This window comes from Silurus aristotelis (assembly GCF_946808225.1).
Source record: "Silurus aristotelis genome assembly, chromosome: 26".
NCBI lineage: Eukaryota > Metazoa > Chordata > Actinopteri > Siluriformes > Siluridae > Silurus > Silurus aristotelis.
Genome location: NC_139599.1, coordinates 14,661,694 through 14,674,510, shown reverse-complemented (window position 1 = coordinate 14,674,510; position 12,817 = coordinate 14,661,694). Strand labels below are relative to the sequence as shown.

Genomic DNA, 12,817 nt, shown 5'->3' with positions numbered 1-12,817 from the left:
TGTTTAAAAATACTCTAGTAGAAGTTGAAATACTAACTATACTTTTTTACAAAGGTTAAAGTAAAGAACTTTGGGCATGACATGTACTTGAATAAGAAATTAGCTATTACTACCACCTGTTTTAGTGTCATGCTGGTAACTGGATCTCAAGTCATATTAATATAAGGACTGTCAATCGAGTCAAATATATTTTTCCGCAACTTAATCGCACATTTTTATCTTTTCTAATCAACATGAGCATGGAGAAATATGCTTTATTAAAAATTATTGTTTATTATTAGTAAAACCAAACGCAACATTAAGCATGAAGACATAAAATTCATTTTAAATGTTATTATGGTGTTTTAAATCATCAGGACACCAAACAGAACTTTTGCTATGTTTCCACACGGCCGGTTAATGAGGTGACACCGTAGAAACTGTACCACGTCTAACTTCCATACAGATTACATAATCAGGAAATATTCAATGTTTTTTACATTTCGAATTTTCTATTCATATATTTATGTCAGTGGGGTGAGTATTCACTGATATTCAGGTTGTTTTATTTATGATTGTGAAGAAAGATGACGGAGATGGCAGAGAGCGCCCCCTGTCTGTTTACTTTATTTTACAAAAGCACAGAGTTTTGTTAATATATGAGTGTATATAAATAAAAGTAGACCTTTTACAGATTAGAATGATGTATTGCACTTATCTGTACGTAAAAAAAAAAAAAAAAAAGACAGAGCAATTTAAGTTCGTTTTGGCGTTATAAAGAAAAAATGAAAACGCGCCGGTGAGTTTGCCGACCCTAGAGGTTTAATTGCCGGATGTGCGCATCATAACGGATTTTGGTGCTGCTTTGAGACTTGGTGCATCAGTAAAACAAATGTTTAGTGATTAAAATAATTTTTCGGTGTATTTTTTACATTTATTTTTAGAAAGGAGTTTATTAGAGAGACAGCGCATGTAGGACGTTTTGGAGACAAGGTGAGGGAGGCGACATGTGCAGAGGAGGGACATGGGGTATATCAGTAGGAGAATGCTGAGGATGGAGCCACCAGGAAGGAGGAAAAGAGGAAGACCAAGGAGGAGGTTTATGGATGTGGTGAGGGAAGACATGCAGGTAGTTGGGTTGAAAGAGGCAGATGTAGAGGACAGGGGGGCATAGAGACGGATGAGCCGCTGAGGCAAATCCTAATGGGAGAAGACGAAAGAAGAAAAAACACCATATAGAACACAAGCAGAGAAAAGATGATGGTGATCAGGAATGTCTCTGTTCTCAGCCATGTTTACATCACAGATTCCCTCTGTCCACGTTAACCTCATGACTTGTTGCCTTCTGACATGCTTGTTGTTAGCTTTGTAAACTAGACTACGTCTGTGGTGTGTGAGAGCCAGGAAATGATACACCAGTGGTAGGTTGAAAAAGCCGCGGAATGACAGGACTGAAAATTTACTGTGAAATGAAGAAAAAAAATATTGCCATTTCACCAAACAGATTAAAACGAAAGTAACAAACATTTTTTAAAAATGTTAGAAGTAGAAAAGTCAGATATTTGTGTAAAAATGTAATGAGTGAAAGTAAAAAGTTGTGCGAAAAATAAATAGTGAAGTACTGATACCTGAAACATCGACTTAAATACAATAATGAAGGATTTGTACTTCGTCACTTCCCACCTCTGCAGAGATCTGGGTCACAGCTGGACGAATGACGCTTCATTATTTCGAACATTTCCGCCTGACCTATGGCACTGAAGTTTTGGTAAGATTTCGAGAATGCCCCAGTTTCTGTTTTCTTGTTTGCAGGCTTGGTGACGTTCCAACATGTGAGTGTGTGTGTGTGTACGTGTGTGTGTGTGTGTGTGTGTGTGTGTGTGTGTGTGTGTGTGCTACCGCTGAGGGACAGATGTCGTGTGGAGTGTTTACACTGACACTGTGGTGACTTTGCCAAGCCGAGCGGCGACAGATTGCATCCGAGCAGCTTCGCAGACAGGGCCTCACACACGCCCCGTGCTTGGGAATATGAGAATGAATGGCGTTCCATCTGTGGAATAATTTTCTCGAAAGAAAAGAGCAGTTGTGTTTAAAAAGGACAAGTGCAATCAAATTCCTGTCTTGATGAGTAATGGGCTTATTGTAGATTGGCAGTAAGAGTGATTTTAAGATGTGCTTAGTCTCATTTTGAAATATCGCAATGTGTAGTTCCTCTCCTGGTTTTTGTTTTATCCGTCTTTGTCTTTCTACTAGGCGAGCAGACGGATCAAATAGTCTCACACAGCCTTTTAAAAAGTTCAGCTCTTGGCTTTGGGACAGGGCCGGTGACTGGACTTTGTCGTCCTTAAGACTGTCCAGAGGTGCATTCCGAAAGAGCTCGTCTGAGCCAGCGAGTGTGTTTGTGTGTATATGTGTGTGTGTGTGTGTGTGTGTGTGTATGTGTGAACACCTTCGCTATCATCTTTCTGCAGGTAACGTGCAGACAAATGTGCAGCGTGTGGTTCAACTGCCAGGCCACGCAGATGTCTGATGTAACACCTGTCACTGACAGACAGTTTTTCACCCTCATACTGACAACAGGCAGAGATGAATCACCTTATCCAGTGGCACAGTCCCTCTTATTATACACACACACACACACATATACTGCTTCACCTCTGGCAGTCATTTGCTCCCCAAGGTCTTTGTGGTTGCAGTCCTTCAAATTCATGTTTTTTGCTGCACTTTTAGACACATGAACTTCGACAAATCCAGTATCTTCTTTTTTAAAAAACAAAAAAAACCTCTAAATATGTATCGCAGTCAAAAAACTTTCAACTTGCTAAGTTGCAGTGGTGGACGGTAACAAAGTCAATTTAATCTGTTACTGTACTTAAGCAGCTTTGTCCCGTATCAGTACTTTACTGAAGTATTTCTATTTGGGGAGATTTTACTTTAACCTCACTACATTTCAAAGTCAAATATTTAACTCAAATACATTTTGCAAAATCAGTCGTTAATTTTTTTTATTTGAATGAGTATAAAATGTTAACTGGTCAAACATGCAGCAAGCCACCAATCAGGGCTGAGCACGTGCTCTGTTTTAAACTTGTTTTGATTGGCACTTGGTGGCATCTACTTATCACCAACATACAGTTCAGCATCAGTTCAACAGCAAGCAGAACATTTTGTGAATAATAAATGACGGAAGAAACTCTGGACTCGAACTCGCCGCAACTCCAGTGGCCTTATTTACGCAAAGTAGTTGAAGAGAAGGTTTTGGGCTCGTGATAGGTTTGGGTAATTAATATCATTCTATTAATAGATTGGTGTGTTAAGAGTCTTTTCACATCAACTAAGTTGATTAACCAAGAGCATTGTGACCGAAATGATAATAGGAACATTCTAATATTATATATAATATATTATAATTAATCATAGTACTTTGGATACTTAAATACATTTGGCTGCAAACATTTGTGTACTTTTACTTTTACTGGAGTAATAATTAACTCAACTACATGGTTTTGTGTACTTTGTCCACCACTGCCAATTAAAGGAGAAACAATAAATAATTGATAAATAATCTTCTATGTTTGGAGAATACAGTTTTCATCCAGTCAACAGCACTCCCTCTATATGTACCTGGCATTATTTGTAAAAAAAAAACAACAACACTGCACTCGCCACTGTCTCTAATTACATTGATTAGGTTTGTAGAGAACACGCTGACAGAATGAGGGGTTTTAATTGACTCAGCTAATAATATCCAGTGTACATCAACAGCATCACATGATGATGATGTAATGTAGCAAGAGATAGTGTGTATTTTTGTCACCCTCACCCTTAATGACAAGCGTTTTATGACACTTCTGGGGTCAATTTTCTGTATATTGTAAGAAAAGATTTAATTAGATTAGATTAGATTTAACTTTATTGTCATCGTGTAGAGCCAATGAAATGCAGTTAGCATCGAACCAGAAGTGCATATGTGGCCTTCATTCATTCATTCATTTTCTCCCGCTTATCTGTAATTCGGGTCGCGGGGGCAGCAGTCTAAGCAGGCCCCCGCCTTCGACTGCTGCCCAATCCTCACAGCACCGTCCCTTATGGTCCCTCCTGCAGGTGGTGAGCCCACGGGAAGGCGGCCCCACATCACTCTGACGTCACGGACCTTGATATTTCCCTCGTAAGGGACATATGTGGCCTATTTACGATAAATAAATTATTTAATGAATAGGGAAAACATTATGTTTTAGGGATTGTAATGGTCAACATCTGAGTAAGTTTGTCTTTGTGATGTTATCATTGCTTGTTTTTTAATTCCATGCCTTCTTGACAATTCGCCAAAGGATTCCAGCGAAGTCACAGGACTGCGCAGTGCTTAAGGTGCGGTTTAGGATGCGTCATTTCAAAGCAACGAAATTCCCTTTTTTCCGGGACGTGTGACATTAACGTATGTTTTTGACACCGTCTGTCAATTTATCTGTCTATGCTTCAGGCCACCCGTTTTGGATCTCGGCCTATGTGTGTATCTTGACTGGAGGTTGCTTTGAAGCTCACTTTCCAAAGGCTTCAGTAGGGACTCCTTCACGTAGGCGTAGCCTTTGGCACAGGCTTTAACACACCAAAGGATTCACGTATCTCACCTGTGGCACATGCGATGAAAGAGTAACGGGAGACGTTTGTTACTGGTCTTCAGATGAAGAATGGGATTTGTGTTTGTATATTGGATATACGTTTTTTTTTTGTTTTTGGGCCATGCTTAAAAAGCCAATGAACATTGTCAGTGTCACCTGCTGGTCTGTTAATAATGTTACTTAATGATTAGCTGATATAAAAAAATGGAGGGAATTTACCACTTTAACCAGTGCTTTTTACACTGGTTTTACACTTTAATTCATTAACTGGTCTTATGAATTCTTTTGTAGAACCGGAAGCAGCGACCCATACTGCATCGTGAGAATTGACAACGAGGCCATTATAAGGTACAGTACAACTGATTTTCTGTTTTGCCTCATATTTGAACTCTTCTTCATCTCCTGTAAGATGATTAGCCTAGATTTAAAAGGTTCCCTACACCAAAGCTCATTTCCATTCCAGTCTTTGCAGTTGAAGTCCTGACTTTAATTTGCACAGAATAAACTGCTGAGAGCAGCAGCACGTAAAACAGCAGAAGCTGTGTTTGGTCGTGCTGTGCGCTCTGATGAAATATCGCTTTATTTATCAATGACGTCTCAACCCCCCGTGCTACATCGAGACCCCGGGAGCGGCCTCCGCAAATCAAACGGAATCGTGCGCCACGCTGAAAAGTCCATTAAGGAGGTGTCATAGCATCAGTGTCAGCACTGAGTGACTCAAGCGCTGCGTATGGTTCGCATTGCAGCCGCCTATAAATGGAATTCTTTCATATCCTGTAATTAAAAAATGGCGAAATGACATTCCATGTTGACACCGAGACACTGGTGAGTAATGAAAGCACTTAGTCATGAGGAATTAAACGTGCACATGAATCACAAAACCCACGGCATTCCACTGAAACCAGGAGACGAGTAGGTTTATTTTTCAAGGCTTCATGGTAACAGTACACTGGCATTTCAGACCAGAGTACATTGTAAAAAAACACAAGACTCTCCGGTTAATGGTTTACTCGCAGAATCGTCTTCATGTGATCCAAATAACTCAGAGTGTTTACTGAGACCGTATTGGTTTCTCTGTGTTGCCAAGTACCAACAGACCCTGTAATCCATTTTGTTGGATTTCATAAAATACTAATACGATTATTATGGAAATGAGGTATAATTCATTCTTTTAAAAGGCAAGCGTTTCCTTTGTAAATCACTAACACTTTTTTTTTTTTTATAGTCGATTCCTAATATGATAAAGTCGGCACATACGTGTTTTTCATGTTTTTATGCAACAAGTTAGGTCATTTAACCGCATGATTAACTAGGACCTGACAATTTAAAAAATGTCCAGATGTTCCACTTGCATTTCATTGAAAAATCTTTTTTTAGCATGAATACCAGCTTTATACACTCTTGGCATCTGGAAAGTTTGTTTCTCCAAACATTGATATGAAATAGAATTGCCAAAGGTGTTCTTTACTAGCTTTAGACTTTAAGTCATGCTGATACCAACTGTATATAAACTTTCTTTCGGCTTATCCCTTCAGGGGTCGCCTCAGAGGATCATCCTTATTCGAGATCCCCATGTTCGATTTGGCACATGTTTTTACGCTGGATGCCCTTCCTAACACAACCCCCCTATTTATCCGGGCTTGGGACCGGCACTAGAAGTGCACTGTCTTGTGCAACCCTAATGGCTGGGGTTGGTTCCCTGACCGTATATACTCTCCAGTTAATCTACGATATATTATAATACGTTTGTATACACCTGTCAATCACAAGCATATATAGGCTTTTTTTTTTACTTATTGCCTCCAAGTTGCTTTCAGACAATTGACAATCTTTGAATGCAATTCAAATCCAATGTGATATAATTTTCCTTCACTCAAACCACGAGGCTCAAAACTGGTTTAACATGACAGTGCCTGGATGCACAACGTGAGCTCCATTTAATCAAGTTTGCTGTGGAAGAACTTGAGTGTCCTGCACAGTGCCCTGACTTCAACCAACACCTTTGGGATGAACTTGGACTCCGTCTGCACCCCAGGACTCATAAATCATCAGGCTTCACTAAAACTTGTGTTTCTTAGTGAACACAAATACCCCCATTCTGTAAATGCGGCAAAATTAAGAGGAAGCCTTTCACAGAAGATTGATCCAGGAAGTTAGTATAACAGCAAAGAGAACCTAAATCTGGACTGGAATCTAATGGTCTTCTTTTTGGTGATTGGAAGTTAACGACAGTAAGTTGGGAATCTTATAGTACATTATATAACACAGGAGGTTCCAAATGAGCTCTAAATGGTAGGTAGAGATGTTAGCTTAGTGGTTTGGAGCCAAAAGGTCATGAGCTCAAATCCCAGCCACACCAACCTGAAACTCCTGGGCCCCTGAGCAATTCACCTAACCCAATTGTTGCTCAGTTGTATTAATGCGAAAAATCTAAGTCACTCTGGATAAGGGCGTCTGCCAAATGCCATGAATGTAAGGAAAATGGGCGGACCTGAGCACCAGGAATATTACATTGGGAATACATCCAACAAAGTGCAAACCCAACAATGCTAAGAACTATAATGCAAAGGGTTTCAGGACCAGTTAGCACTTTTCACATACACTTGTGCTAACAGCTAACTAGTCTCAAATTGTTTTAACTGACAAATTGCATCAGCTTTGTTTTTAAGATTGTTTTTAATACCCTTTCTACTTAGGACAGCAACAATATGGAAGACTCTGTCCCCATTCTGGGGAGAGGAATACAACGTCCACGTTCCACCTTCCTTTCACACGGTGTCCCTGTATGTGATGGATGAGGACAATCTCAGGTCAGGGTCCTAATGTGCGTCACACAAACAGTGCCATGTCTTCCCTACTTCATTCATAATGAGTAATTCATATGCTGTTTTGCTAATGTCTCTATAATCGAATATATATATATATATACAGTGAGGAAAATAAGTATTTGAACACCCTGCTATTTTGCAAGTTCTCCCACTTAGAAATCATGGAGGGGTCTGAAATTGTCATCGTAGGTGCATGTCCACTGTGAGAGACATAATAAAAAAAAATAATCCAGAAATCACAATACATGATTTTTAAACTATTTATTTGTATGATACAGCTGCAAATAAGTATTTGAACACCTGTCTATCAGCTAGAATTCTGACCCTCAAAGACCTGTTAGTCTGCCTTTAAAATGTCCACCTCCTTTATTATCCTAAATTAGATGCACCTGTTTGAGGTCGTTAGCTGCATAAAGACACCTGTCCACCCCATACAATCTGTAAGAATCCAACTACTAACATGGCCAAGACCAAAGAGCTGTCCAAAGACACTAGAGACAAAATTGTACACCTCCACAAGGCTGGAAAGGGCTACGGGGAAATTGCCAAGCAGCTTGGTGAAAAAAGGTCCACTGTTGGAGCAATCATTAGAACATGGAAGAAGCTAAACATGACTGTCAATCTCCCTCGGACTGGGGCTCCATGCAAGATCTCACCTTGTGGGGTCTCAATGATCCTAAGGAAGGTGAGAAATCAGCCCAGAACTACACAGGAGGAGCTGGTCAATGACCTGAAAAGAGCTGGGACCACCGTTTCCAAGGTTACTGTTGGTAATACACTAAGACGTCATGGTTTGAAATCATGCATGGCACGGAAGGTTCCCCTGCTTAAACCAGCACATGTCCAGGCACGTCTTAAGTTTGCCAATGACCATTTGGATGATCCAGAGGAGTCATGGGAGAAAGTCATGTGGTCAGATGAGACCAAAATATTACTTTTGAGTCATAATTCCACTAAACGTGTTTGAAGGAAGAAGACTGATGAGTACCATCCCAAGAACACAATCCCTACTGTGAAGCATGGGGGTGGTAGCATCATGCTTTGGGGGTGTTTTTCTGCACATGGGACAGGGCGACTGCACTGTATTAAGGAGAGGATGACCGGGGCCATGTATTGCGAGATTTTGTGGAACAACCTCCTTCCCTCAGTTAGAGCATTGAAGATGGGTCGAGGCTGGGTCTTCCAACATGACAATGACCCGAAGCACACAGCCAGGATAACCAAGGAGTGGCTCTGTAAGAAGCATATCAAGGTTCTGGCATGGCCTAGCCAGTCTCCAGACCTAAACCCAATAGAGAATCTTTGGAGGGAGCTCAAACTCCGTGTTTCTCAGCGACAGGCCAGAAACCTGATTGATCTAGAGAAGATCTGTGTGGAGGAGTGGGCCCAAATCCCTCCTGCAGTGTGTGCAAACCTGGTGAAAAACTACAGGAAATGTTTGACCTCTGTAATTGCAAACAAAGGCTACTGTACCAAATATTAACATTGACTTTCTCAGGTGTTCAAATACTTATTTGCAGCTGTATCATACAAATAAATAGCTAAAAAATCATACATTGTGATTTCTGGATTTTTTTTTTAGATTATGTCTCTCACAGTGGACATGCACCTACAAAGACAATTTCAGATCCCTCCATGATTTCTAAGTGGGAGAACTTGCAAAATAGCAGGGTGTTCAATACTTATTTTTCTCACTGTATGTATGTATATATATATATATATATATATATATATATATATATATATATATATATATATATATATATATATATATATAATATTATAAACAATAGTAAATAACAGTGCGAATATTGTCAAATGTTTATTCCTTTATGTGGTTTTGTTCCAGCCGTGATGATGTCATCGGAAAAGTCTCGATCAGCAAAGAAGCACTTGGTGTCAAACCACAAGGTAAAGCACTTAATCACAGTATTGCAAGTTAGCTCAGAATCACCCATAATGACTTGGTAGGTCACATGAGTCCTGGTTTCAAATAAGTGCATTATTAACCTTTTGCAAATTCACCCAAAGACTCCAGAATACAAGCAGCCCTTGTCTATCTCACTTCCCTGAACTGACTGGTATACGGTATTTCCTCATACCCAAGGGTTGTTTATTCCCACTACGTAGTAGAAATGCACCATAAAATCTAATTGATTATTTTGTTAAATAGTTTCACTGCAAAATGCCTTTCATACTTAAAATATGTATATATATTTTTGGATTTTCATACACATCAAGGCAGCAACTGGAAACAACATTACCTATGTCTATATCCTAGTACCTGTAACCTAGTACCTATAATGTGTACCAAATAGAAATTATATAAATAATCAACCTCAAATTCAGATTCTCTATATCGAAAAAGAATGTGTCATTGTAATGTTATATAATATGTAAAACTGAAGCGGCATGGAAAAACATTGGGCCATATTGTTTTGTTCAGAATATGTGGTTGCCTTGGTTCCTTAAATCCCCACACAAGGTTGTCTTAAACCTTTTTGTCCACTGATAAAGGTATCTTGTGAATATCAGTATTGAAAGAGCCAATGGTTGAAAATCGACTTCTTCATTCCAGGCCAAGGACATGACCTAGTGGTAGTATCTACAGTGACCGTACCTTACACCACCCTCTATAGTTTGTGTGGATGGAAACCATCAAGTACAATCCGAACTCTTGAGATAAAAACAGAAATCCATGTAGAGTTTGATAAATAGCTAATTAGCTAACCATGCTAGGTTATTTTGTTTCGATTTGAGCATTGGTTGTTTTGTTTGTATGGATTCGAGCTTGTGCCTCATTAAAGATGCAGGCCTCTGAAGTGCGTAAACCTCAAACTTCAAATAGTTTAGCAACAGAGTCCCACCAGGAGACTGTCAGGGTTGACTCATGCATGGGCAGGGCTCAATTGATGTTCAGGAGGCTAAAGACAGAGGCAACTGAGTCACAGAATGCTGCGGGGGCCGACATTCTCTCAAGTGGCGGAGAACCTTATTCACGGCATGAGTGGGCAACGATTTACATCGGTTGACCCTGCGTCGACATGGAACTGAAAGGACCAAGATGGGGATAAGAACCTTCAATAATTGCTCTCTGCTCATTTACACAGTTTTATTATATATACTGTACATACACCAACCAGCTACAACATTAGCACTGATTACTACAGTATACAGTATATATATTAAGAAAACCATATATATATATTTATTAAAATGGCACAGGTCAATGGCACTGTTTTTTTTCATAGGCAAACTAGGCAGTCGCCTAGGGCAAAACCAGCTGAGGGGTGGCAGTGAGCACCCCCTGCCCCGCCACCATTTAAATTATTTGCCTGTTTTTCTGAAGTTTAATATACAGTATATGTTTACATACTTGAATTTGGGTAATTTTACAATGATTTTTTAGGTGTTTAACTTTTTTATCGAAGGTTGCAATAGATTTGCATGGTGTGGGGGTGGAGCATCATTGTGGGAGGGCGGAGCCATTGGGGGGTTGACAATAGGAATCTTGAAACTGTGAATGCCTGGGATATATTAGGCAACAAGTGTGCAGTTCTCAAAGATCTGAGGGTTGAAAGCACGAACAATTTGCAATCATAAGGACCTGAGTTACTGGGTCAGATCAACCAAAGTCCCATGACCATTATGCCTGATCGGTGTATTTATGTGGCACCAAATGTGATTCTGGGCATTTCTAGATATGCACCTCTATTTGTGTACATGTAATGCACATCAGAGGCTGTTCTATGTCGCGTTAGTCCTCATGGCGCATCCAAGAACTAGCCATTTATACGATCACCCTCTACTCCATGAAGCGAGACAGCTTTTGAACTCTCTTCTTTTCTCGCAAGCCATGCCTGTTACGATTTAATGAGAAGGTGGTTGAGACGCGCATAGAAATAGCAGCATACTCCCTACGTGGTGGTTGACAGGGTGAGAATGCGTCGCCCAGCTGGAGGCTAGCAAGTGGCTGGAGTACATCGCCAGGAAGGGAACTGTTTTTGGAAAATTGGGACGACCTGAAAAAAACACGTTATGACTTTTTCTAATCGATTAAACCCCACACCTGGTTCGCCACCTATAGAGGTGCTGATGTGAGCGGTAACCCAGTTTATCGGGTCGATTATGTAAAACTGTGACATATGCTGCGGTAATCAGCGGCCTGACGGACTGAATGACTGACTGTCTGACTGCAGTCGGCGAATGGTGGCGATAATGAAAAGCGATGTGGATAAGGAGCATGACGCAGGCGTCATGATGAGACGGGATGAAATGTGAGAAGGAAAAAGAAAGCGCGAGGCAAACTTCATGGTTACAGGTCAGTGAATCACATAGTCACGTAAAGTCCAGTTTTCATAACTAAAACCATACTCATACTTATAGTATATCAGTATAATATACCATATAGTGTCATTCTCAACTGACCGATTTGACTTAAGGGTTCACATGAAACCTTCCTTTTCTGATTTTACACCTGCAAGTAACCGATTTGACGGTGTGTAGACTGTGTGTTGTCGTAAGTTGATCTGGGATTATTAGATCAATAATGACTGACCCTGGGACATAAAAAGGTGCCACCGTCTGCAGACAAGCCGTTTGAAGCAGAAGCATTTTAAAGGTTATCCCCAATGTGTGTGTGTGTGCGTGTTTGTGTGTGATGTCACTTCCCTGTAGACTTTCACAACATCACATGCCAGATCTTTAACAGCTGATAATATTATAGCTATATGATATTTTCTCATGCCGTCTTTTGCCTTCGCAATCGGACGGTCTAATTCTCATCCTCGTAGTCCGAGGTTTCTTTCTCACACACACACACACACACACACACACACACACACACACACACACACACACACACACGTGCAGGCCTGGTGGTTATTGTACTTAATTGCAATCCAATTTTCCCCTCTTAACTGGACAGTAACAAACAATAAAAATTTTTTTTTACATTGATTGCTTCTTCTTTTGTTTTTTCGAACCCGAGACCACAGGGACGCAGACTGGAAATGTTGGGCAAACAGCAGCGGCGAGTAATCGACTAAATTTGCAGAGCTCATTAACGTAACACGGGTTCAAAGCGAACGCCGAACATGCCTCCCGGTCACGTTCTGAAAGCAGCGTCGTGTTCGAAAAAACCCCTGGAGTGATACACGCATACAAAGAGCAGAAGTGTTTTTTCCATTCATCTAAATGGTAAAAAAACTGACAAGGCCTAGCCGGGTGCAATTTATATTCAGGGTACTCAATGGAGCAAGACAAAAAAGAGCATAATGGAGCATGACATGGCTGACTTAGAATACTAATAGGGAAAAGAACTTGTGCCGACTTTTTCCATTGTGATACACACAGAGTGATTATGAAGGATTTCGCTGGAATCCAGTGATA

The 12,817-nt window shown here is 40.4% G+C and overlaps 1 protein-coding gene across 1 annotated transcript in view; it reads left to right on the top strand.

Moving 5' to 3' along the window:
- The window catches only part of rasa4 (RAS p21 protein activator 4), a 45,217-nt gene that overhangs the window by 4,479 nt on the left and 27,921 nt on the right, over nucleotides 1-12,817 (top strand). The window contains exons 2-4 of the mRNA XM_083530688.1: nucleotides 4,890-4,946; nucleotides 7,295-7,408; nucleotides 9,276-9,337. Coding sequence (XP_083386814.1) covers nucleotides 4,890-4,946; nucleotides 7,295-7,408; nucleotides 9,276-9,337 — 233 coding nt within the window. The remainder of the gene's footprint in view (nucleotides 1-4,889; nucleotides 4,947-7,294; nucleotides 7,409-9,275; nucleotides 9,338-12,817) is intronic.